General features: G+C 40.9%; 1 protein-coding gene across 10 annotated transcripts in view; it reads right to left on the minus strand.

Moving 5' to 3' along the window:
* Positions 1-27,999, minus strand: part of DLG2 (discs large MAGUK scaffold protein 2) — a 1,243,318-nt gene that overhangs the window by 46,101 nt on the left and 1,169,218 nt on the right. For 9 of the 10 annotated variants that reach the window (XM_028126804.1, XM_088018006.1, XM_088018004.1 and 6 more), the window contains 2 exons: positions 21,178-21,354; positions 10,322-10,397 (listed from right to left, as the gene is read on the minus strand). In XM_028126804.1, coding sequence (XP_027982605.1) covers positions 10,322-10,397; positions 21,178-21,354 — 253 coding nt within the window. The remainder of the gene's footprint in view (positions 1-10,321; positions 10,398-21,177; positions 21,355-27,999) is intronic. The other variant, XM_088018008.1, reaches the window with a different exon arrangement.

Here is a 27,999-nt window from a genome sequence, read left to right on the forward strand (position 1 = left end):
TATTTATTTATTTATGAGCGAGAGAGAGAGAGGGCACACACAAGCAGGGAGAGCAGCAGGCAGAAGGAGAAACGGGCTCCCTGCTGAGTAGGGAGCCCGATGTGGGACTCAATCCCAGGACCCTGGGATCATGACCTGAGCCGAAGGCAGATGCTTGACCGACTGAGCCACCCTAGTTTATCTCACATCTTAATGAAGCAAGTTCACTGCACCTGTTATTGATCCCATTTTACAGAGGAATATTGGCCTGCCTCGATGACTTGGCCACTCGCATAGCCAGGACTGCAGGATGGGGTCTCTTGACCACTGAGAGGAGCAGATTAGGTATGGAGAGTGCCAACTCCTAGGAAATCAAAATCTTTCCCAGGCCATTCAGTGTTTGCCAAGAGCAAGGCCAAAGCCTCATGCATCTTTGTTTTTCCCCTGCCCTTAGCACAATGCTGGACATGAAAGACCCCTTACAAGCCTTTGCTGAATAAATGAAATGGTATTCATGTACCTCCAAAAGACAGCCCTTGTCTGTGTAACTGTGGACAGGCCACTCATATCTCCAGCCCCTGCCTCCTCATCAGTGAAATGGATAATGTACCAAAGTGCTGTGCCAATATGAGGACTGATTAATATTCATGAAGAATTTCTTAATCCCTGAAGAGTGGATCCATCACAACCACCTTTCTGCTTTTAACCTGGAAATCAGTCTAAAATTGGTTTCATTTTTTTTAAAGTTTATTTTAGTCACAGTTTTATTGATTCTGCCCTGGGTTGGTTTCCAGTTCACTTCAGTGGTTATTTTAGTATCCTGCATAAACTGGTACTGATTTCTAACGAAGTGTGTATCTATGCACTAGAAGGGACGCTCTGGGACAACAGAGGTAGGGCCTTATTCATCCATGTCCCCACTCCATAGCCAGAGCAATATCCTGTATGTAGGGGAAACTCAAAATCTATTTATTGAAGTGAAAGGAAAATAACACTCAGATTGAGAGAACCTTCCTTTAAAGGCAATAATACATCGTTCAGTTCTCCATTTATAAGCCACAGCAAAATCCATGTGGGCTGTACCTTCTAATTTACATAACTTTTCTCTCAATACATCATCTTCTTTATTCTCACATTATTTAACTTAATAATTATTGATTGAATGCCACGAACTATTTTAGGCCCTAAATAAGTCACATTCCTTGCCTTTAAGGAACTTGCAATCTACTCTTCAGATTTTATTATTATAGCTGAAACATCAGAGTGTCAGAAAGAGAAACTACTGGTTCCAGATCACATCATTAGAAAAACTAAATATAGGATCCAGGACAGTTACATTTCAGAGCCTTTTTTTTTCTAATGAAAGAGTAAAGTAATTAGGTATTAAGCAGAAGCTGATGTTGAAATGTTTCAGACATTACATGATCTGTCATTAAAAAACAATTTACCCACATGTAAACAGTACACAGTTGAAAAGAGGCAAGAAATACATACTGTTTTTGCTTGCTAAGAGTCTGGCTATAATCACCATAGTGAGGAAGTCAGATGACTGGGTAGTCAATCCTGCATCTTTATCTTTCAGTACTGATGTTTTAGCTTTCGGTGAGTTAAAAACTTCTGCAAAATGAAATACGCAAGCTCTAAGGTGCAACTCCGGGCCTTTTGCCTTAAAGAGTCAGGTTAAAGGAAGCTCTGTAGTAAATCGGAATGTATTCATGATTAACTTTAAAGCAGAAATGGGTTTGAGCCAAATTCTCTGAATAATACTTAACATTCTGAATTAATAGCGGGAAGAAAACTTAACAAAAGCTTAGTGTTCTCATCTGATGAAACTATACTTGTTATTTATATAACCACAAATTATACATCTCCTATTTCTATTACTTCAGCCCTAGTAGCATCACTAATTGAATAGATAGAATTAGCTATGCTAATAACATCTAGAATGAGTTCATACATAAAAAATGCCTTAAAGAATCCATTACTCTATTTTCCTCACCCAATATGACATCATGCAGGGCCCAGCTCTGTCACTTACTAGCTCTATGAGCTTGGGTAAGTTATGTATCCTTTCTAAACTTCAGTTTTCTCATTGAAAAAAAGAGCATATTAAGAATACATACCTCACAGGATTTTTGTAAAACACAAATGAGCAATGCCTATTTAAAAAAAACCCTGTAGACAATAAGGCAATTTACAGATGTTCATTCAGTGTACTGAATGAAATGCAGGGGTTCTAGAATTTCCCATAGGTAGCTACGCAATATAGCAGAAAACTCAGAAACACTCCTGACTTGCAGGCAGAGGCAGGGGCAGGAGTTTGAGGACTGAGTGAGATCAGTTGTGCTGCCACCTCCCCCTTCCTGCTTAACTTCAAGGTCAGCAAGCACAGAGTCAAAAACACCCATTATGCAGATGGGTGTAGGGCAAAGTTGTGACAACTCTTCCTTCCTCTCATCTGTGCAAAAGGGGAGTTAGAATCTAAGGAATAGAGTACTTTGAGGAGGTTGCTCATTCTAGCCTTATAAAGGGGGCAAGTTTGAGATATGTGTGCATGTGGGTAGTGGTGGGCAGGGGGAAGAGATAGACTAACATTTCTAGGTACTTTATATATATATTATATCTTTTAATATAATCTCCAGTTTTACACATGAGGTAATTGAAACTTAGACATATTATGATAACTCTGGCAGAAGTTGGTCAGTCTGATATCAAAGCTTTCCATTACACTTACGTATCTCAAATTTCATATCTCAAATTTCTGCAAGCTCAAAGAAACCCTTGGGTAGCTTGTTAAAATGTAGCTTTCTTATCCCCATCCCCAGAGGTTCTGATTCCAAAGGACGGGGGTTGAGCCTGGGCACGTTCATTTTCAATGAGAGTCTCAACTAATGTTGATGTAGGTGGTCCATTTTCTGGTCTCTTCTTTCCTCCCTATCGCTACTCTATGGTCCTAGGATGGCCTTCTTCATGTCTCACCTGCATTATCAAAATGGACTCCTGCTTCCTAGGGTTGCCTTCTTTTGGAAATTGATTCTACACAGCAGATCTGGAATCAGTAGCTTCTTTGAGGAGAAATGTTGCCTTTCTGATGCCCCACGGAGTGGGGCAATATGGTGTTCCTTCACTCTCCTTCCCTAAATCTCTGACTTACTCTTGGACATTTGAGCTCTTCATGGGGCTCCAGCCATCCAAAGACTGGTGCTATTAAGGAGCTTTCTTTTGAGGGCGGTAATGACCTTTCCCTTGAAACTCAAATGTCACTTTGAAGTTGTTACAAAAGCAATTCTTATAACTCATCCTGGTAAAGCAAACATAAATCCTACTTGCTAACAAAACACTGCCAAGTCAGTTTTTTGATAAATGATACAATGGTAGGCTCTGCTACCAACTCTCTGTGTCTCCCAGAAAAATGATTCTCAGTGTCTTTATCTGTAAATGACATAGTAGGAATCAGTGGTCATAGGGAAACTTCCAAGAATGTATGAAGTAGAACTGAGATTTCTCAGTGCTAGCTCCATTTGATTCAGGGAGGCTGCCATGATCCTATCCCCATAGCTCCACCTGTGTCCCATGCCCTCTCCCACAGTCAATATTCCCTCTTAAAGGGAGCTCGAGGCTTTGGAAAAGGAAACAGAATAATATTAGGAACCACTAGGTCAGATGTCCAAGGATGACAGTCCTCTCTGATCTCTTTAGCAATTGTTTCCTTTTTCTTTCCTTTTGCCATTGTTTTAAGTTCAGATTTTCAAAATCTCACACCCAGAATACTGGAGTAAGCTTTCTCAAACATCTCCCCCTGTCAGTCTTTCTCCCCTCCAATCAGTCCTTCCCACAGTTACCCAGATTGATTTCTTGGACATTTACTTCTGATCATTCACTTTCCTTTCCTCCAAGAAAGGAGGACTGAGCAGACAGAATGCTTCTGGTGGACACGATGCTAGGTGCTAGCAGCTCAAAGATGAATAAGTCTGGACCTTTGCCAGGGATTGACATTTGGGCAGCAACACAAGTACATTCAGGGTGCAAGCCCAGGGGAAATCACTAGGTTGGGTTCAACCATTAAAATTCTCTGTCTACAGGATAAAGTCCAAGTTTCCTAGAAAATTTAAGGCACCAGAACTGATTTGAGTATAACTTTCCACTTCCGAGTCCTTTTATTCCTCTTCATAAATTGCTGCTTACAATGAAAGTAAACAATATTTTCCCTCCTAAGTATCCTGTATCCTATTCCTACCCCCCGTCTGCCCCTTTGCAAATTTTACTAATCCTTTAAGGTCTCCCCACACCCTCTTCCCCCCAAATTCAAAATCCCCCAGTTTCCAAGCCAGAATCTCCTCCTCTGAACTTCAGAGCAAGTTTCTTGTCCCTCTTGTTTAGTATTAATCACTCGCTCCCTGTGGGGACTCCTTCTCTCCCCCAGTATCCCTGCTTCTTCACGGCAGTGACGATCTCTTATTCGGCTTGGTCCACATGGCCTGGCAAGCTGCTTGTACTGGCGTCTAATAAAGGTTTATTGAATGACTGAATGAACACATTTGCCAAGACTGGTCCCTCTGGCAGGCCACAATTAGAGGAAGTGTGCAGCCCCAAGCTCAAAGTGAGAAGTTCCCATCCAGAAACATGTACATCATCTGGGAAAGCAGCTTCTGCCTTTCAGGATTTAAGCTTATGTCCAAGTCAGTTTTTGACAAAGCTTAATAAACCCAATTCAGTATACTTCTTCATTTTTCTTAAAATGTACCAAGTGACATGGTTTTACTAGGAAGAGGACATGCTACAGTAAACAGATTATGGGCTTTGGAATCAGTCAGACATGGGTTCAGATTTCTTTGTCTTAGTTTCTTCCTTCCTTCCTTTTTTTTTTTTTAAAGATTTTATTTATTTATTTATTTATTTATTTATTTATTTATTTGAGAGAGAGAGAGAGAGCTAGGCATCCCAACCTTAGTTTCTTTAAATCTGTAAAAAGGGAACAAGTGATTTCCCTTCATATTTTGTTGTGGTGATTAAAAGATTACATGAGCTGCGTTTTTGCAATGGACATTCTTACTATTGGAATAACATCTTCATCTCTGTTTTGTGCCAGCCTGTGACGAAATAGCACTAGTTATTTACTTACAACCTCCTTTACTTTGGAAAGGATTTGCAGCGCAAAGGAGGCACTTACACATTGCACATGGCTGGCATTTAGTAAGGCTATTGATACTCTTTCAAATATATAATTCCCTTCCTTAAATTATAGGAATTTTTAAATAAAATGAAACAAAATTTAGCATAAATCACTAAATACTCATTGATTTTTCAATGGAGAACAGCTTGATTGTGAAGATCATATTATTTCCTAAATGTCTTAATAAATAACAGAGTGGCTGATTATGAAATTGATGAAAAAAGAAGACCAATGAAAGAAAGTAAGGGAGTGATTAAGTTTTCAACAGAGGGTAGTTTGAGTAGAGACTCATTAGGAATTTAACCGACATTCTCAGGGAAGCCTGCCTGCATTGGGATCTGGGAAACTGAGATAGTTCTCAAGGAGACCCATCCAAACAGATGGCCACTTTGAGCTTAGGGGTCTGGGTAGGCTGGAATGATGTGGGTTACTGACACAATTGTCCACTTGTCTTTGCATGTGTAGACACAAACTTTGTGCAGGCACACAGAGTGGACTGAAAGCCTGGGCACTTCATTTGTAGCAAATGAGCACTTTCAGTAGAGAGCCTCTGATTTCTTCCTGGATGTTCTCCAAATTCAGTGAGCTTCCCGCTCAAACCAGGCTTTCCATACAAGCTGCCTGACCTTCCAGACCTTCCTGGTCAGCCCCATTTGCCACACCTACCACTACACCAACCACACCATCCATCTGGTGTCCCTGATCTGCTTGGCCTCACTCTAACATGCCTACATTTTCCACCTTCATGTTCATGCTGTATTCTATGTGTGGCACACTCCTACTCAGACTTCAAAATCTTGTTTGAGTACCACCTTCTTTTGGAAGCTTTCTCTCTTACCCAAGGCATGATTAGTAACTGTCCTTCTCCTGACTTCCAAAAAAATATAGTGTGAAGAAATGGACATTCTGCTATCAAAATGTTCTGAATGCAAATCTGACACTTGTACCTGTTAGCTGTGTGATCTTAGGTAAACTAGCTCATCTTCTTGAGGCACAGTCTCCAGATACTTCAAATAAGGACTGTTAATTCCTTAAATTTCTGAGAATCATCAGTGATACTGTATTGCCAGCTTTCTTATATTTCTCTTTGTGAGCTCCTTGAAATGAGAGACCTTGCCTTTTTAATTAAACAGGCTGTACTTTTTACTTTGCTGTCCTACAACACACCTAGCACAATACCTGCTGTTTCACAGCATTCAGTATTTTTAAATCAATGGATAGTTCTAGAAAAATAACTCAAGCACAGATAAGTCAATCAAAGTCTAAGTTCTTCTATGAAGTGCTCTCTGGCCATTCCTATACCCATTAATTTGAATTCTCATAGCTCTTATACATATTTCTATTAAGGCCATTGCCACAACCTGCTTTATCCATATGAACTGATTTTAAGCTTCTCCAGGGCAGCAACCATGGCCTCCCTTTGAACTCATGTTTCACAATGTGTAAATGCCAGCTAATGACAGGGTCCTTTCAAATATCCCCTTCTCTTTCTCATTCCAAGTAGTTTTCTTCTTCAGTTTTTTTTAAAGATTTTATTTATTTATTGAGAGAGAGAGAGAGAGAGAGAGCACAAGCAGGGAGAGTGGCAGAGGGAGAGGGAGAAGCAGGCTCCCTGCTGAGCAGGAAGCCCGATGCAGGGCTCGATCGCAGGACCCTGAGTAGAAGGCAGACGCTTAACTGACAGAGCCATCCATATGCCCCTTCTTCCTCAGTTTATGTTGAGTTTATCCCTAGGTCCCAGACTGAGGCTTTTGTGACAATAACTAAGTTCTGTAGTCCGTGTCCTTGGCTCAAGGTGACTGGCTTTTCCTGACCCAACTTCTCAGCTCTCCCCATAGTGGGTCTCTCTCTTTCTTCAGCAGACTTTCTCTTAATCATCTTTTACTTTCTACCTTGGTCAAGAGTCTTCTCATTGATGTATTGTTCTCATGGGGATTTGGAAAACTTTGATCTATTATTTCTTAACTCACAGGCTCATGGAGAATTACTGTTGGAAGGCATCTTAAAAATCATTGAACCTACGGACTTCAAACAGAGAACAATTCTCAATGTTGTGCTAGGGATGAATAGTCAATCATGGCAGTTTTTTTTCTCCTGCTGAGGTCATACATGGTCTCAGAATAATTTTCAACAAAATATTTCAGGTAGAAATTATCAATCCACAAGAAACTATCAATCCATAATCATGATCAATCCACCATATAGGAAGTGAAACTTGCCTGACATCCTGGATATAGTTCAAAGCTATTATTTTGCCAATGAGGCCCAAAGAGCAGTGGTGACTTAATAGTGAACTCAAACTAGAACCCAAGTTACTTGACCCTCATGACTGTTGGTCCAGGGTTTCCCTTTCCACATGGTCACTGGTCCTCCTTCAGTAGTCATTTAAGTTCTAGAATTTATATTCTGTTTTTTGGCATTACCTAATAGTATTTGACAATATGATTAAAAAGCCTAATACACATGTCTTAGCCTTATCAAAAAGACATCTGAGCTCTCATAGATGTTATAAGCTCTTGAAGAGAAGGGCCTTTGTTACACTTTGCATCTTTCACAAGTTCTAGCCCTGTGTCTGGCATATAGTAGGTATTCAACAAAAATTCTCTGATATATATTCAACTATATATATGAAACAAAGAGGAGCTCTATCCTTAAATTCTCACTAAGAAGGAGTGAAAAATCCTGCTCTCTTGTTTGTAAATAGTATTTATTTGAAAGGACTCCATACATGATGACACATACCCTCATTTTTTTTTTAAGAGGGACACCTTATGTTTAAATAAATTCCTGTTTCACCCGAATGTTTTAGGGTAAAGTAAATGATGTGTCAATGATTGGGCCACCCTGTGACACTTCTACTTCAAAATATGAGGGGCAGTGTTGTGATTTGGGCTCAAAAGTCCTAAGAAATGATAGCCTTTCTTCTTTTTGTTTTTCATGGTAACATCTGTTGACCATAACCTGAGGTTCTGTGTGATGCTCACAAGCCAGAATTGTTAGGACAGAAAGAAAAAGGAAAGGAGATGAAGAAAAAGAGCATAGGAAGAAAGAAGGGTAGGTAGGGGGCAGTATTTTACAGTACAGCAATGAGAGACTTGTTTTATCACTTAAAAATAGATTTTAAAAGCTGCACAAGCCACAGCTGACATCATACTTAATGGCAAAAGAGCGAATGCTTTCCCCTTAAGGTCAGCAACAAGGCAAGGATGGCTGCCCTTGCCACTTCTATCCAATATTGATCCGGAGGTTCTAGCCAGGGCAATCAGGCATGACAAAGAAATAAAAGTCATCCAGATTGAAAAGAAAGAAATAAAACTCTCTTTTCACACATGATGACCTTGTATGTAGAAAGTGCTAAGGAATTTACCAAAAAAATTTATCAGAACTAATAAACAGGTTCAGCAAGGTAGGAGGATATGATTGATATATAAGCTAATTACATTTCTATATACTTGAAATGAACAAAACAAAAATGAAACTGAAAAGACAATCCACACGTAAAGAAAAGAAGAAATTGGAACCCTACCTCATATCATCCTTAATCCCATGACCTTGGATTAGGTAATGGTGTCTTTTATATGATACCAAAAACACAAGTAACAAAAGAAAAAATAGGTAAATTGGACTTTATCAAAATTAAAAACTTTTGTGCACAAAGGAACACTAGCAAGAGAGTAAAAAGACAACCTACAGAATGAGAGGAAATAATTGGAAAGCATACATTTGATGAGATTGATTTCCAGAATATATAAAGAATTTCTACAACTCAACAACAACAAAAAAGCCCAATTTAAAAATGAACAAATGATCTGAATAGACATTTCTACAAAGAGGGTATAGAAATGGCAAATTAACCCATGAAAAAATGCTCAACACCAATAGTCATTAGGGGAATGCAAATTGCAAATATAATGAGATACCACTTCAGACCAAATAAGCAGAAAGACATATAATAACAAGTGTTGGTGAGAATGTAGAGACATTGGAGCCCTCATACACTGATGGTGGGAATATAAACAAGTACAACCACCTTGGAAAAACAGTCTGGAAGTTCCTCAAAACATTAAACATAGAGTTATCATAAGACCCAGAAATTCTACTCCTACGTATACACCCAGTGGAAGTAAGAACACTCCATACAAAAATGTATATACAAATGTTCACTGCAGCATTATCCATAATAGCCAAAGAGTGGAAAGAACCCAGATGCCCATCAACTGATGATAAATGGATAAATTAAATGAGATGTATCCTTACAATGGGATATTATTTGGCAAGGAAAAGAAAGAAAGTACTTATATATGCCACAATATCTGTGCATGAGAACATTATGTGAAGTGAAAGGAGCAGACACAAAAGACCACATAGTATATAATTCCATTTATATAAAATATCCAGAATAGGCAAATCTATAGGCAAAATAGATTAGTAGTTGCGTAGGACTGGGCAGGGTTGAAGGTGGGGGTGAGGTCGGGGAGCAATGGGAAGTGACGGCTACAGGGTTTCATGGGGTGAGCAAATGTTCTCAAACTGATTGTAGGGATGGCTGTCTAACTAAATATACTAAACACCTCTGGATGGTATACTTTAAATTAGTGAATTGTATGGTATGTGAATTTTATCTTGTTAAAGCTGTTATTAAAATAGATACATGTGTACATAATACTTTAATTTTGGTGATTCAATTTCACTTGTTAATTCTCTTCTATGTCTGTCACAACAATCCATGTATTCACTGAGATGATCCAGATATATATATTTCCATGACCACTGTCTTAGCTTTATAATACGTAATAGACTACACATATTTGTGAAGAGCAGATAGGTATCTTTTATGAAATCCATCCTTTTGAACTTTTAATTCAAAAGAAAAAAATTAAAGAAGTGAAAACACTAAACTATCTTTTTCTTCTTCAGTGTAATCACTACATCACCTTCATCAACACATCATTTCCATGGACCACTGTCAGCTTTAGCCCCAGTATTTAATATATTTACTACACATCTACTTCATCAGATAATACATGATTACTTTCAGCAGTACACTTATAATAGTACTCTACTGTCTGGTAGCTCCATAATTTCCTTGCTACTGGAAGCCTAAATGTTAATTATAGTTAAACCCATGGCAGCCGAGAGAACTTAATATTTTGATTATTTTGTACCTACCCCTTTTGAATCAATCACTCCAGGTTTTGCATTAAACTTCACTGTCTTCAACCGGGCACGCTCCTTTCTTTCCACCCTAAAGAAAATTGGAAAATAAAGAGCTGATCGCATGGCAAGGCATTTATGAGTAAGTTCCTTACTAAATAAAGAATACCTCTTCATATCCTATAGCGCAAATACAATGTGTTCTAAAGAATTCCCATTCCTTTGTTTGGTAAAAAAACTTCTTGGTATATTGTCTCTAAGAGGCTAACACATCCCTTGAAACTTCTGTGTGCTATGTACTGAGAGTCACAGTGATTGGAAGAAACAAATAGGGAGAAAAACTAATATTTGTTACTTAAATGCCTGAATAAATCAACCAAAAATCTATTAAAAGAAATCACAATCCACAGAGATGAACACCTAAAGTGAAGACTAAATAAACTTCTTTCTTCTCCTCTCCTCCCCTCTGCACACATCATCTCTCCTACTCTTTTCTTTTGGTTTCCTTTTTCTTCCCTTCCCTTTAGAAACACAAGGGTATCTGCCTTCACCTCAAAACCAAATATGTTATAGGTAATCTTGAATTTTTTCCTTTTCCCCAGTGCTGTTCTCCTGTCATCTCTGCAGATTTCATCATTGTACCTGACACTTCATTCATTCATCAAACACTCATCGAGTGCCTACCATGTATCAAGCAAGGAGCTGGGGAACAAAGAAAAAAAATTAAAAAGCATGATTGCAATAAACACCCAGGAATGTGCTCCTGGTAGGAACAAAGACATAAAGAGACTGATAATGCTGCACGGTAAGACTGTTGACAGCAACGCGCGGGGGGCGGGGGGGGAGAAGGAGGGATAGAGGAGGCATCTATCTCACTGAAGGGTGAGAAGGAGGGATAGAAAGCATTGGGGTGAGCTTCTTGGAGGAGGTATCAATTTATGTGAAACTTGAAGGACAAGAAAGAACTTGTCACCAGGAAAAGTCCAGGGAGAACTTCAGGGAAGTTCATGAGCAATGACACATACCATGACCCTAGGATATAAGCAAGCTAAAGATTGTGGGAAGATTCTGGTATAGGGTATATACAGGATGGGATGTGAGACAGTGAGGTGGTGGGACCTCCTTATAAAAGATATCCATCCACACTACGGACTCAGGCTTCTTCCTTGAGGAGTCCTCATGAGTTATGAGGAACATAGAATAAAAGACGCTGGCAGAGGAGGAAGATAGGCTGGAGGAGAGAAGGGACAGTGGAAAGCAGGAGGCCTGTTGAGAAGTCATTGTCACAATCCAGGCGAGAAATGATAATGAGGTGGAAGGAAGGAAAGGGTTTGAGAAACAGTAGTAAAGTAAAATTGGTAAGACTTGTGCCTCTTCGAAGGAAGCGGTTAAAAAAGAGGTAAAGAGAAGTTAAGTATCTCCTTGTTTTTTTTTTTTTTGTTTGTTTGTTTGTTTGAGCCTCTCCGGTTAGACATGATCACTCCTTCCTTTATGACACGACAGTACTTATTTGTATCTTCATGTTGGTATTGTCTCATTTCCTTGTGTTTGTTTTCCCAGAGCACATATAAAGCTGTATGTTCCTTGAGGGCAAACCCACATGTCACTCTGCAGCATCCTGCAGCAAGTCCTCAATAAACCACTATGAACTCAAATAATCTTCCATGAGTTGTTTTGACTTGACTGTTTGTTTAAATATGGCCAACTCTAATTTCAAAAATGGGGAAAGAAAAGAAAGAGAGAAGAAAAACCCCGAATCTACAGAAATTAATGGTTTATAAAATCTAAGCTATTCATAGATCAATAATTAACAACATATTGCTTTTTAACTGAGAGCTCTTTTGTGTTCCCTGTTGAAACACAGTGCAGATCGGGGTTTCTATAGTTACAGAAACAGTTTCAGAATATATTTCAGTGCGAGAGGAGAATATTTGAGTGGAAACAGCTGAACAAAAATTTTCATATCTAACCTCAGATATTAAAGCAATATGTTCCACTGAGAGTTCCTACATACAACAGTTGGGAAGAGCACAAGGAAGACTTCAGAAAAGGTAAGCTGCCAAGTGGAAAGATGCTCACTCAGAAAATGCCTGTTCTGAGCAACTTCACCTTTTCTTGGTTTTAATCCAAGTGCAAATGTTAATTCATATTCATCTCTTTGGATCCTTCTAAAACTGTTCTGGCCCTGACTTTATCCTGGCTTCTTTTCATTAACCAGGATAATTATGGGAAACACTAGTACATTAGATGATGCCAAAATGACAGGCAGAGGATCCATGTTTATTTGATTAGGCTATGCAAAAAATTCTGCACGAACCACAGAACTCACAGGGCTCCAAACATATACTAGGCTGAAGTCAGGATTCTAACTATTTGGACAGAGCATTCTAATTTTTACCCCCTGGTTTCCAAGCTCACCCTTTTCAGATTTCTTAAGAAATGTCCCTATTAGGCTATCTTTAGTGATTCATCGCTTAAATCTTAAGAGGGTTTCAAAGAATGTTAAGTCCGATGGATACACACACACACACACACACACACACACACACACACACACACACACACCCCTATTATTTGCTATGGTTTATTAATCTTCAAACAGGCACTAGAAAAAAAACCCACAATTTTTAAAATGTTACTGTAGGTGGCATGGTTTTGGCTCATTCATGAAGGAAGTTGGAAAGTTTTGCTTTCTCTTGGGGTTGGACGTTTCATTAATGAGAATGATGATAATATAAGTGTTGGCTGAAGTTTTAACATAAAATTATTATTGAAAAATTCCTTTACATTTATAGCCTCTCATTTGGTTCTCACAATAACCAAATGATGTAGGTATTATTGACCCCATTTTATGGCTGGGAAAGCTGAGACTTGAAACTTGCCAAGTTTAAAAAGTGGTAGAAACAGGGCCTGAACACACATCTGCTAAAAGCTAACTTGAGTGTTTGTTCACATCTACTCAGCTTGGGAAATAGCATTCAGGATCTTCCTCGTCTCTCTTCTGCAATGGGAATTCTCAACACAAATAAGATTTTGGATGAGTTATACACAGTTTTAGGGCCAATACAGTTCTTCAGATATCTGCATTAAGTTTTTCACAAATGATAACCAACCTTCTCCATTGCATCCCCATATCCCAAATGTCCTGAATTAAATAAACCATAACCAAATGCAAGTATATAATCACTTACATAACACCATACCATAATAGGCTGGGCTTTAAAAAAATTTTTTTAAGAATGTGAGAACTGGGGAGAGTGTAGAGGGACAGAGGGAGAGGAAGAGAGAGAGAATCCTAAGCAGACTCCACATCTGGTGTGGAGCCCAACGCAGGACTTGATCTCATGACCCTGACATCATGACCTGAGCTGAAATCAAGAGTCAGACGCTTAACAGACTGAGCCACCCACGAACCCCTGGGCTTTAAAATTTATAATAAATTTTAATACTGAAATTTAGGTTAGCTAAATGACTATATGCAACACTATAAATATTGAATTATATCATAAATATTGAATTAATTTCTCTTCTTGGCAGTCTTTTTGTATTCACTGTAACCCCATCATAGTTTTGCTTTCCCATCACGGAGGCCCATGTTGATTCCCTCTCTCAGTGGTAGGTGGCTATGGCTTATGTTTTCTCCTACCTACCTCAGCCCCTTCCTCTCTTGCTTCTTGGGATGCAGGTGGATAATTTATTGCTCAAATGAGAGGTAGGGCTGGGAAATAGGGCTCTAAATAATGGTGTGTTCTTTCAAGCACTAAAAACTCAAATACGAAGAAAGGAAAATACCCATTATTTGAGTATGTACAAGGTATTTGATGTTGTACTAAGCACTTTGCCTATATTATCCATAACCGCACAACAATCCAGGACTTAAGATGGAGCTGGGCATATAGTAGATGCTTAATGAATCTTTGTTGAATAAATGAACAAATGAATGAACGAATGCATGAATAAACCCTCAAGGAGTGTTGTGGGCCTGGATGTGAAAATTGAGGCTCAAGAGTTAAGTGACTTACCCTCAAACAGTGCTTTTAATAAAAAATTACTTACCAACTCATGACTTTTTCACTTGGTAAGAATTTACATCAAGTTTAGCATCACCTTCTCTAATTATGTTACTAAGTAAGACTCCTTTGGCAGAAGTAGATGATATTAAAGCTTTACCTAAGGAAATGGTGGGCCACCTGTATAGAAAGACTGAATCGAAATGAGAAGTACTGCCTTACTTCTCTCACACTCAAGAGGCAAGCAATTAATTAGATTGTTTAAGCAGAAATAATCCTCTCCACCCTAGTTTGGTCACTGACCAAAATACTGAAAATGTAAACTGGATGGCAAAATCTGAGCAATCACTTCTGACAACTAGCATCTCCAGGGAGTACCAAATGGTTATGCTTCAATGAGTCCAACTGTCTCCCTCTACCCTCTCACCCATTCCCCATCTGGCATTTTCAGGTCCTGGCCAAACACATAATGAGGTCAGGCTTGGAGCACTGGATGGTGGGAGCATCATTTGGTGCTGGGTATTCCTGTGCCCATGCTCTACAAGGATGAAAATGCCATCCATGTGACTGGCCACAAGCTCTCTGTGAAGGTTAGGTGAGTAAACCTTAATGCAATGCTAGCTACAAACCTGTCATCTGAGAGCCCAGGTGACCATCACTATGGGGCAATGAATAAAGACTCAGATTAAAAGACTGTGGAACAAATCATATCCTGGTCACTCACAAAAACTACATAGTCTCAGGAAACAGTGATTCTATGCTAAGAGGCCAGGTTTTGCAAACCCAGACTTGTTTGAATCCTGCATCGGCCACTTGTTGGCTCTGTGACTTAGGGCAGTTCATTCAGCCTTTTAGGATCTCAGGATTTATGTTGGTAAACTTCGAGTATTGACATAGACTTCAGAAAATTACAGTGAATGTTAAATAAGATAATACAAAAATTGTTTAGCCCAGTGTCTGCTATATATTAAGAACTCCTAATTGACAATTCTAGTATACTCTTGGTATAGTGGAAAGCCATGTGGTCTTGCCATCAGAGAGACTTGGGTTCAGCCAGTGGCTGGTTGTGCATCCTCAGGCAAGTTACTTGACTTCTTGGACCGTCAGTTTCCTTATGAGGCTTTTGTGAAGATGAAATGAAATTGTGTATTTGAAAGCACTTGGCACCATACGTGGTTGGTGCTATCATCAGATGGAATTCATCCCTCTATCTGCTGTCTTTCACATCCCTTGACCCCCACTATGGACTGAATGTTTGGCCCTCATGAATGGGATTAGTGTCCTTATAAGAAGAAGCATGAGAAATGATCTCTCTTTCAACCATGTGAGGGTACAGCAAGAAAGCTATCCATGAACCAGGAAGAGGGCCCTCACTGGGAACTCAAATGACCAGTGCCTTGAATTTGGACTCTCTAGCCCTTCAGAACTCTGAAAGATGGATGTCTGTTGTTAAAACACCCAGTCTATGGTATTTTGTGATGACAGCCCAAGCTGACAGGGATAGTACCTTTAGTTACAAAGAGCCCCCATTAATCTAATCACAATGTGGCTGTGCCTTTGTCACATGTTTAGTCCCACAAGCATGTGACTCCAGTTGGGCTTCAGTGACCCAATGACAGTGCTTGGCACACAGATACTGCCAAAACAATGCTTACTCATTTAAATTGTGTCAAGTCTTATTTTTGTAACTTGGGCAGGAAGGATTGAATATAAGTTGAGAGTACCAATTCTGTTGGGGTGTCTGGGTGGCTCAGTTGGTCAAGCATCTAGTTCCTTTTGTTTTTAAGATTTTATTTATTTATTTGTCAGAATGAGAGAGAGAGAGAGAATGAGCAGGGGGAGGAGCAGCAGGCAGAGGGAGAAGCAGTTTCCCCACTGAGCAGGGAGCCCGATGCAGGACTCTATCCCAGGACCCTGGGATCATGACCTGAGCCAAAGGCAGATGCTTAACTGACTGAGCCACCCAGGCATCCCTAAACATCCAACTCTTGATTTTGGTTCAGGTCATGATCTCAGGGTCATGAGATGGAGCCCCATGTCAGGCTCTGTGCTGGGTGTGGAGCTGCTTAAGATTCTTTCTCTCCCTCTCCGGCTGTCCCTCCCTCCTCCCCCTTTCTCCTCCCTTAATTAAAAATAAGAAAAAGAAAAAAAAAAGAGTATGAATTCTGTAGCCTGGATTCAAATCCTGGTTCTGCCACTTACTAGTTGGGCAATTTCAGGCAATTTAATTAACCCCTCTATGCCTCAACCTCCTGATTTGTAAAATGGGCATAATAATATAACATCTCTTAAAGGGTTGTAATGCGGTTTAAATGAGTTCATTGTAGGCCATTCGGATGTCTTCTTTGGAAAAATGTCTGTTCTTGTCTTCTGACCATTTCTTGATTGGATCATCTGTTCTTTGGGTGTTGAGTTTAATAAGTTCTTTATAGATTTTGGATATTAGCCCTTTATCTGATATGTCATTTGCAAATACCTTCTCCTATTCTGTCAGTTGTCTTTTGGCTTTGTTGACTGTTTCTTTTGCTGTGCAAAAGCTTTTTACCTTGATGACGTCCCAACAGTTCACAGACACATGAAAAAGTGCTTAACATTGCTCAGCATCATGGAAATCCAAATCAAAACCTCAATGAGATACCACCTCACACCAGTCAGAATGGCTAAAATTAACAAGTCAGGAAATGACAGATGTTGGCAGGGATGCGGAGAAAGGGAACCCTCCTACACTGTTGGTGGGAATGCAAGCTGGTGCAGCCACTCTGGAAAACAGTATGGAAGTTCCTCAAAAAGTTGAAAATAGAGCTACCATATGACCCAGCAATTGCCCTACTGGGTATTTACCCCAAAGATACCAATGTAGTGATCTGAAGGGGTACATGCACCCCAATGTTTATAGCAGCAATGTCCACAATAGCCAAACTATGGAAAGAGCCAAGATGTCCACCGACAGATGAATGGATAAAGAAGAGGTGGTGTATATACACACACACACACACACACACACACACACACACACACACAAAATGGAATATTATGCAGGCATCAAAAGGAATGAAATAGTGCCATTTGCAACGATGTGGATGGAACTGGAGGGTATTATGCAGAGCGAAATAAGTCAATCAGAGAAAGACATGTATCATATGACCTCACTGATATGAGGAATTCTTAATCTCAGGAAACAAACTGAGGGTTGCTGGAGTGGTGGGGGGGTGGGAGGTATGGGGTGGCTGGGTGATAGACATTGGGGAGGGTATGTGCTATGGTGAGCGCTGTGAATTGTGTAAGACTGTTGAATCACAGACCTGTACCTCTGAAACAAATAATACATTATATGTTAAAGAAAAAAAAAAAGAAGATAGCAGAAGGGAAAAATGAAGGGGGGGAAATCGGAGGGGGAGACCAACCATGAGAGACGATGGACTCTGAAAAACAAACTGCAGGTTCTAGAGGGAAGGGGGGTGGGGGGATGGGTTAGGCCGTTGATGGGTATTAAAGAGGGCATGTACTGAATGGAACACTGAGTGTTATACGCAAACAATCATGGAACACTACATCAAAGGGCTTAGAACAGCATCTGGCATGCTCTAGGAGTGTTTTGTTAAGTAAAATTTCTTCACCATCTTCAAAAAAAAAAAGAAGAGGATGGAAATAATTTTCATACTCTCCACCTTGATTTCATTGGGATGATTAAATGGAATCATCAATAGAGAAACATTTTTGTAAGGGGTCAAGTCATGCCCTGATGTTACCCATTATGAGATTTTCCCAGACCAGTTCTACTAGCTGAACTGTACTCAGAAAGGGGGCTAGCAAGGAATTAAAGACTGAAAAATTTAACCCCAGTCTAAAAGTAAATCATATTTGTACCAGCTCCCACTTATTCTGAGCTAGAGTTCTAAGATGCTAAATGTAGTGTGAAATGAGAAAACCTTGCAATAAGAACTCTTCGTGGGGTAGGATTATAAATGATTTTTATTTCTTTTTTACACTTTCAAAAATTTCCCACTTTCCTGTAATGAAATGTGTTATTTTATAAATATATAAAACAATAATAGTATTTTTTGAAAGGATTAATATTCTAAGGAGAAAAGTTGATAGAAACTCATTTATAGCCATAAACACACACACACACACACACACACACACACACACACACACACACACACAGAGGGGGAAGCTACTATAACATTCATGAGATAGAATGCAAATAAATATCAACATTAGAGTCACTAGACAAACTTCTTTTTCAGGCTAGCTGTAGTATGGTTGTTAAGATGGTTTTTATCCAAAATAGGAAAGATAGCCAACTTAAGAATGACCACCAGCAGGTGGAAAATTGCCTCAAGAGGAATAGCACTGAGGATGTTCCTTGGGGGGAAAGTGAAGTATAACTGAACAAATGAAGGGCTATTTGACAAAGCTGGTTAGAATCACAGAACCTCTGGGTTGGAAAGGGCCTGAAAAATTGTATAGTTCAACTCTTTATCCAAAGCTTGAATCCTTTTTATTATATTTCCTGACACCAGACCTATTATCAGAATCACCCAGAGGGATTTACAAATACAGATTTCCAGGACCCACTCCAGATGGACTGAATTAGAATATTTGTGTGTGTGTGCATGCATCTGCATGCGTGCGCACACGTACATACACACAAACACACATATACATGCATGCACACACAGAGGAGAGGGTCGGAGAGGGAGGGAGCAGGCACATCTAAGCTTTTATAATGTTCCCTTGCTATGAAAACCACTTTTCTGGTTTACTATCTTCCCACATAATCCATACCATCTCTACACAGCTCCAACTAGTAAAATAATTTCTTTAAAATGAGCTGAAATCAGGGCGCCTGGGTGGCTCAAGTCCGTTAAGCGTCTGCCTTTGGCTCAGGTCATGATCTCAGGGTCCTGGGATAGAGCCCTGCATCAGGCTCCCTGCTCTGCAGGGAGCTTGCTTCTCCCTCTCCCACTCCCCCTGCCTGTGATCCCCCTCTCGCTGTCTCTCTCTGTCAAATAAATAAATAAAATCTTTAAAAAAAAATAAAATGAGCTGAAATCTAGTCCCACATAGCTTCCTCCACTCCACTTCTATCCTTGGGGCCATATTCAATAAGATAGCTCTTTCTTCTATAGAGCAGTGGCTCAGACAGCTCTGACGAATTAAATTGAAGCAAACCAAAATGCCTTGACTCTTTTACTTTTAAGTAAATGGAAATGGAAAAACAGAATATAAAATAGTGCTGAGAGTCACTGTTTTGAATATATACCCTTTGAGAAAACCCTACAAGCCATAGTACAAATTCACAATGTCCTCTCAGAGCAATGTGAGGCAACTATTGTGGAGCCCAGAGGTTTTTATATTTTTTGTATTTTTTTATTAAAAGATTTTATTTATTTGTCAGAGAGAGAGAGAGAGAACGTACACAAGCAGGGGGAGCAGCAGGTAGAGGGAGGAGCAGACTCCCTGCCAAGCTGGGAGCCCGACACGGGGCTCAATCCCAGGACCCTGGGATCATGACCCAAGCTGAAGGCAGATGCTTAATGGACTGAGCCACCCAGGTGTCCCAGAGCCCAGAGGTTTAAAGAGACCCAGAGAACTGTGTGCTGGTGGGAGACCCACACAGGGGCACGGAGGGCAGGGAGGTTCTCTGGAGTTGCAGCGGCTTCTTTGTCACTCCTCCACACTAACCATGAGGGAGCATCTGTGTGACAGTCAGCCTGCTGCCCTCTCCCCACATTCCTCCCCAGGCTGTGTGGGCCCCATGCAGAGAAGGATGGGGGACCAGTCTTCTCTGGGGTGCCAATGCCCCACAGAGTGATTCTTGGGTACAAGTGACATCTTCCTACTATGGTTTGTGCTAGCTCAGTTGCTGGATTGCAGCACCAGAGCGCTCAGCTTCACTGAGGACTCTTTACAGAGGTGTTGGGGTGTTTGGACAGGAGAAAAACCCTTTGAGAAACCTGTAGCTTGAGAAAAGTTGGTGACTGCCTTGAATAAACGTTATCCCTGACTTCAATTTCATAACCATATCTCTTTCCTGGGGTACAGACAAATGTGTTTCATGGACGATATCTTGGTGCCAAAAAGAGGTTCATGGGAAGGAAAGTTCCTCCCTGGTCCTGAGGACTAGAAGCTGCTGGGGATGCATGAGGGGGTTGGCTGTTCCAAAGTATGTTCCCGCCTTTTGAAAGCATAGTGGAAGAAATGTTTAGAAGAGAAAGAGCGTGGTAGTCTTGACTCAGGAAACACATATAGAACTAAGTATCTGATTGAGTGAAGGTGGGAGTTGTGAGGTGGCTGGGGAACAGGAGTAACTAAAACAGTAACAGACAGTTATAAACTCAGTCTTTACCTCACCAGATGTTTGACAGCTCATATCCCAAGCATCTGAATTTGGAATGAGGGTTTTTAGTTTTTCTCCTGTCAGTATTTGAACGTAATACATAGGTAGGACCTTTGATTAGTAAATTGTACTTTATTGGGCCTTCACCTGACCTTTCTGTAAAGTTATCTGGTAAATGTCAACCTCTGGAATAACCTGGAGTGTGTAAGTCAGCATATGTGCTGATAAGATAATCTTGAACATGTGGATGCTGGTAAACGTTTTAGGAAGGCGGTGTAAGCAGATCCCCTTTCTTTCTTTGTGCCTTATCACAGTCACCAGTTTTGGTAAAACCCTAATATGAGAAGAATGAGAATACTTAATTCATGTCACCTGTCACCACTGACAATTTCCCCGCTGACTATCCCACTCAAATGGTTATTTTGTGAACAGTTTGCCATATCTTCATATTCCCTTATTTCCACCCCCTAGATCACTGAAAAGCAAACACTCTGAAATAGAAACGGCATTTTTACCTCCGTTTGCTGGGGATGACCCCCATCTCCTCACTGTCCCCCTCCAGCGTGACTCTCCTGGCTTGCCACCACTCGTCATCAGAGGCGTTGATAACATGGAGAATATCTCCATATTTAAAACTAAGTCCTTGACTTGGCAGCCCACTGTCCTTGCTCTTGTCATAGTCAAACATGGCTCTGTAGAAATGACAAGAGAGAACATCGTTAGGAACCACTGCAGCACAGATTTCGAATTCACCATTTTGATTACCCACTCCTGCCCTGAGAATCCTTCATCCGTTCGATACCAGCTTCCAGGAATGACTCCCAGAATTGCAGTCTCCATTCCCACTACTGTGGTCACAAATCCACGTTAGTTCCTGCTTCTCCTTGGAGGCTGCAGGGGCAGCCTCTAGACCCCTAAAATGGGGGTACTCCTTCTTTCCTTGGAGACCATCCTATGTGGCGAGGTGATAATGGGAGATGTGACTAAGGGAGTTTAGTACCTGAGATTTCTTTCCCTCCCACTATAATCAAATGTTAAAAGTCACTACAAGAAGGAAATCATGAAGAGAAGCATGGGCATCTTTCTGAATGAAGCATTTTGTGTTATGAACAAATCCTCTCAGATATATCAGTCCATACAACTCTTTCCTTTGTAATGGGGAAACATGGTAACAACTTAAATGTCATCCCATCGGGGACTGTGATCCTTCCACTCCCTGGACTATTGGACCGTTACTGAAGTTGAATGGTTGCAGTTCAATCACTATATTGTACACCTGAAACTAATATAATGCTGTATGTTAATTATATTGGAATCCAATCTTTTAAAAAAGAAAATGCTAATTAAACCCACAAAAAACAGAAAAAATTAAATAAAATAAATTGGTGGCAGAGGTTAATCCAACGCCATGAATAAGTGCTCAAAATGCAATAATGAAAAAATATAATTACACCCATGTTTACATGTGTGTCTAGAGATAGATCAAGATTATATGAATAAGACAAATCTTTTTGCTTGCACAGAATGCTAAGCCTATCTCAGCATCGCACTCATCACTCTGAATTGTAATTCTTGCTCTATGTACCATGTTGTTCGCACTAAAGAACACATGCTGAGCCTTTGCTAAGCCAAACACACTGTAACCTGTATAAATTGGTGGGGTGAGGGAGTTGCAAACAGAACTGGAACGATGACCAAGACCTTAGTAGCTAGGTGTTGCCTTAAGTAGCTGACAATTTGTGTCAAATCTTATATTGCCTGCCTCCTCCTGTCTCCCCCAATCACAAACCACCACCACACACATACAGCGTACAATTTCTCAGGAGAAGCAGATTTTGCCACCTGCCTGCTTACTCCCCTTTGATTCCATCCTGACAATTTCCTTGGAGTGTAACCACTATGCAAGCAAAACTAGATAGATCTGGGGAACAGATTTTTTCTCAGATCACTGAGGACCAAAGTATGGTTCTTTTCCTTTCTTCATTTTTTTTCCCCTCATGAAAAAAATGTCATATCTGCTGTCATGGCAACCAAAAAGAGCTGAAGACAGCTTGTAGAGCTCTCAAATATTGTAGGAAAATTTGAATTACTTGTAACCCAGCTCCTTCTTCCACTAACTCTGTGCCTAAGTCATGGAATTAGGGGAGAGCTTTTCAGTCAAAGCTCCCAGAATGACTCACTTCCACCTTGACCATCTGCATCTTCCCTACCAAAGATTTTGGCAAAGCTCCACCCAGGCAACAGGGGGCTGAGAGAGGGCAGAGGCCCACTTCTGATGCCATCACTTCTCTGCCTGGGTGCTGTGACATAAATGAACTAGCACTCTGGAGCCACAGGTTTTTGTAATGCAAAATTAGTCCAATAACTACATTTGCACGGAGCTGCTGCGAACATTAATAAGACATATGAGGCTCCCAGCTCATGGTAGGTACAGCGTAGCAGCTAGAGCATAGTGGTTAAGGATATGGGCTCTGGGGTCATACTGTTAGAGTCCTTTCTTGGTTCTACTACTTCTTTCCAGTCATATAGCTCATTATCCAGGCAAGCTACCTCACCTTTCTTAGGCCTCAGATTCCTCATACATACCAGCAATGATAACAGTACCCCCATCATGAAGTTGTTGTATGGATGAAATGTGACATAAGGTAATACACGTAAGAATAAAGCATGCACAACAATGCCTGGCACATAGTGACAATCATCAAGTATGAACTGTCATTATCATTTCACCTTTCCCTTGTGAGTGGATACTCATAAAAATCCTTTCTATAGATTCTACTCTGTGCAAAAAAGAGTTAACATAGCAAGCTTGAGATTGCTATTCTTAAAAAAACCTGCCCACAAGGATGGCTCTTGGCTGACATCTGGGAAATTGGATTTTGGGAAGGTTCTCACTATTTCCTATTAAGAATGGCTCACCATGCCTAAACTGTTTGTACAAACAACATTTAAGTGGAACATTTGCTTTTCTTCTGTGAGTCTGGAATTGTGGTATGGGCCAGGCAGACAGTGACTACATGATCAGCCCCCAGTAAAAACCCTGGACCTTGAGTCTTTAATGAGCTTCCCCAGAAGACAAACTTTTACACCTGGTGTGACAATTTGTTGCTGGAGAGATTAGGCATGTCCCACGTGACTCCACTGGGAGAAGGCTCTTGGAAGTGTGTGCCCAGTTTCCTCTGGATTTTGTCCCCAAATCCTTTCCCTTTGCTGATTTTGCTTTGTATCCTCTTGCTGTAACAACTCAGTCCTGAGTATGACTATGCTGAATCCTGTGAGCCCTCCTAGTGAATCATCGACCCTGGGCATTGTCTTGAGGTCTATAGACTGCAAATCATTTTCACATACACTACCTCATTTGTGATTCAATCCGTTCTGACAAAGAAGGTATGATGGATATACTATTATCCCCTTTTTATAGATGATAGACTAACCTCAGCATACAAGGGTCAGCAACCTCAGGCTGGAGTGTGGGTCGTCTGATCTGGAGCCCTAGTGCAATGCTCTTCACTTTGTTCCCCACCAGAACCCCCACCTCCACCCCCAAGTCTGAGAGGTTGTGACAAGGTGGCAAGGATGATGACCATGACAGCTACCACTACTTATGCTCATATTGGGTAGCTTGGCACTTTGTATCTGTTGTCTTATTTGACATCATAAGAACCTGAAGGTAAAAATAGTATCCTCATTTTACAGATGAGGGAAGGAAGACCAGGACATTAAGGCACCAGCCCCAGGTCACATGTACGCATGTGGTGGAGACTGCATTGGGAATACGGTCTGTCCAGCTCCAAAATCCACATTCTTGGACATTTCATCGTAAGCTCAGTTTCCCAGCCTGCTTGTCCTCTGGCCGTGCTCACAATTTAGCAGTGCCAGGAACTCTTCATCTCCCTTCAAGGTTGACCACCCTCCCCTACCCCCTGCCCCCAAATTCCCAAAGTTCCATTACTGCTCAGTTCTTGTCTCAGTGTTTTTTATCCTAAAAGTCTTTGAACCTGTGGTTTAGCACCAGGCTCCTTCTGGATGTAAAGTGTGGGGAGCAGAGGGAGAAAAGCCATCAGGAAGCTGGCAGGTGGTTGCCAAGAAGGCAGGCTCTAGGGTCGGACTGCCTGGGTTTGCAACTTTTTAACCATGTGATCTTAAGCAAGTTACTTAGCTTCTCTGGGTGTCAGGTTTTCATAATTGTAAAAGTGGCCTATGGTAACACCACCTACTTCAAAGCATTGTGGAGAGGATTAAATGAAATAATATATGGAAAGTACTGGGACACCAACTTGACACAGGCTGGGCTCAATAAATGGCAGCTACTATTGCTATTATTGTTTTTCTGAAAAATGTGCTGGCCTTGAATCCGGAGATCTGGGTCCCCACTGTGCCACTTAGTAGGCATCTTGTGGACTGTGTATAAAGATATCTACAGTCCCACTCTATCTTCCGAGTCCAGTACAGCACTGGGCACAAACTAGATCCTCACTACAGGTCTGTGGAAATGTTTCAGATGAACTTTGAAAGCCCTGCTTCTCTCAAGCCTGTGTCCCCATGTGTAAGGGAGGGGAGGAGACACTGCTCCTGGCGGTCCCCACCAGGCCAGACATGCAATCTACTGTGCTCTGTTCTATTCCCAAGAATCCCTGAGGGAAGGTGTCCCCCTCCTGCCTTCAGCAATAGGTGTCCCCACAGAAGGAGCTCAGCAACATGCGCCTCCCCAGTTCTATTTATCTTGGACAATCTGCCCCTCGAGGATTACACCGATTTCAGACTTGTCAGGTCCCTGAAAACAAGCAGCTGATACATTTCGGCAGCTTCTGACTCCTTTGGATATTAATGGATCTTCGTGTCTGGGAGAAATGCTACAGTGCCCCATCACCTAATTTAAAAAGCGATAAACTGTTTTTAATTTGCTTTATGTGCTAATTCATCACAGCAACTTTTATAAAATGCCATTAAGACTCACACTTTCTACCTAGGGTGCTTTTAACAAGTCCATTAGACAAGTAGAATTAGAGAGGAATAATGCAACATCTCTCCTATCACTCCCGGCCCTCCTGCATTTCACCATGTGGTGGCCCTTTGCCAACTGGGGAAATCTAGGAAGGGGAGTGAAGCAGCTGCTCATCCTCGTGGCTGCGCAACATGATGGGGAGACACCTGAGCACCTGATGGAAATTGTGCTTAAGTGCCCCCACAATGTACTAAAGACTTTATATTTATCATCTCACTCAATGTACTGGGCAGGCAAGGCAGCATGTGGGTTATATGCCAAGCTTTGGAGAGAGAAGAGACCTAGGTTTACATCCCAACTCTGCTATTCCTAGTTGTGAATTTGGGGCATGTTACCTAACTTCCTCGATTATCTCTTCAGCATAGATGGCCATTCTTTCAACTACGAAATGCAGAGAATGATGGCATTAACTCAAAAGATTGTTACGAAGATCCCACCATAGGGTGAAGCATGTGAAATGCCCAACACCCACAGAGAAGGAGTTCCATTTTGTTATTATTTCTGACAACACTCTTGCCATGTCAGCGTTTTTTATCTCATAAAGGAAATGAGACCCAAAGTGCTGAAATGAAAAAAAGCTAATAAGTAGCAGAACCAGGATTCAGATATAGAAAAATGTGTTGGAATCAAAAGCCCATGCTCCTGGCAGTAGAATTAAGCTTGCAACTCCTGGCAAGGAACGTTGTGCTTAGACCTCACTTCCAGAGATTTCATGATTTGGTAATCACATTTATAATGACACCATGGACTAGATGTCAGGAGAGAGGCATGAGTAGTTTATGGAGGACACATTCAGTCCTCACAACTGCCCCCACAAGGCATGGATTAGCCTTGTGTTGTAGAAGAGGAAATACAGACTTATATAACTTAAGTAATATGTCCGGTGTCACACCAGCTATCATGTGAGAGGGCAGGACTGAATGTGAGACCTGTCTGCCTCCAAGGCCTGTAGACTTGCTTCACCATCCCATCCATTGTCTTTGCAAGCAACACTCTCCAATCAAAACCACCCATATTTTCTACTGGGCTTAGATTGCAGTAATATTTAATAATCATGGACCGTAATAGCATGCATGTTTTCTGTGTTGGCCAGAGGATTGAGTTCTGGATGAACCACTTTAAGGCTGGTACAGAAGAGAATCACAAGGGTAAAGAGAACCCCTGCGACTGTGCCACTAAGTACTGAAAAAATTACTTGATGCGTCTCATGGTCATTGAAGATATGGTAGGGAAAATAATTCCCTAACCCCTTTTCCTCGAGGATGTCTACACCTTAATCCCCAGAAACTGAGAATATGTCACCTTCTATGGCAAAAGGGATTTGCAGACGTGATTGAAGTTAGAGGTCTTAATATGGGGAGACTATACTTGACTCTCTGGGTGGGTCCAATCCAATCACATGAGTCCTTAAAAGTGGAAGAGAAGGCAAAGAATAGGTCAGAGAGATGTGACATGAGAGGTACCCAGCGGCCATTGCTGGATTTGAAGATGGAGGAAAGTAATTTGTCACAGAAGCAATGGCAAACTAACAGAGGACAAGAAAGAGGGTGATTTCATAGAGGGCAGGTAGAAGGCAAAGGCCACCAGTTTGATGACCCTGCCAAAGATTCTTTGGAATAAAAACAACTACTGAGCAACAATAACAATAGCCTACTGAGTGCCTATTATTGGCCGGCCATGTGCAAAGTACCTTTGTGTTACATAATTCCATCTTATTGAGTCCATGTAAATGGTGTGACATGTAAGTATGATATTCCTACTTTGCATAAAAAATTCAAGGCTTTAATCTCTTATACTTTATCCAATTCTCACAGAAACCCTATGAGATAAATGTTATTTGTTCCTATGTTCAGATAAGGAAACAGGCACAGAAGAAGCAGACTTTTCCTTCTCTGAAGATGTAAAGCACTCTGCTTGCACCTTTCTTGGGAAGCCTACAATGTCCAGTTTTGAATGGGAGTGTCTCACCTCCGCTACTGGATTAGAAGCTACTGAAGGTCAGGGTCTCCCAGGTCCAGTCTCTGCACAGTCCTTGCAGATGTTTTATAAATGAACAAATCAACCATCAGCTTACTCCCTTCTATGCAGTGAACTTATTTGGGCTGGAGAAGCCTTTGTTTCCATGACAACTTTAACCCATGAAGCAGAGTGCTTTGACTCAATTTCCTTCCTTCCAGAAGCTGAGGTTTCTGCTTGATTAGAGTTTCTCACCTCTCTATGCAGCAGGAGAAAGAAGAGCAGCAGAAGATAAAGTCTGCTCTCTACTCCATGTCACTGTTCCATTGTTAAGGTATGCAGCTGAGGATAGTGCAAAAAGTGTAGATGCTGGAGT

This window comes from Eumetopias jubatus, unplaced genomic scaffold, assembly GCF_037043125.1.
Source record: "Eumetopias jubatus isolate StellerSeaLion01/CBP00866 unplaced genomic scaffold, mEumJub1_p1.0 scaffold_13, whole genome shotgun sequence".
Lineage (NCBI taxonomy): Eukaryota > Metazoa > Chordata > Mammalia > Carnivora > Otariidae > Eumetopias > Eumetopias jubatus.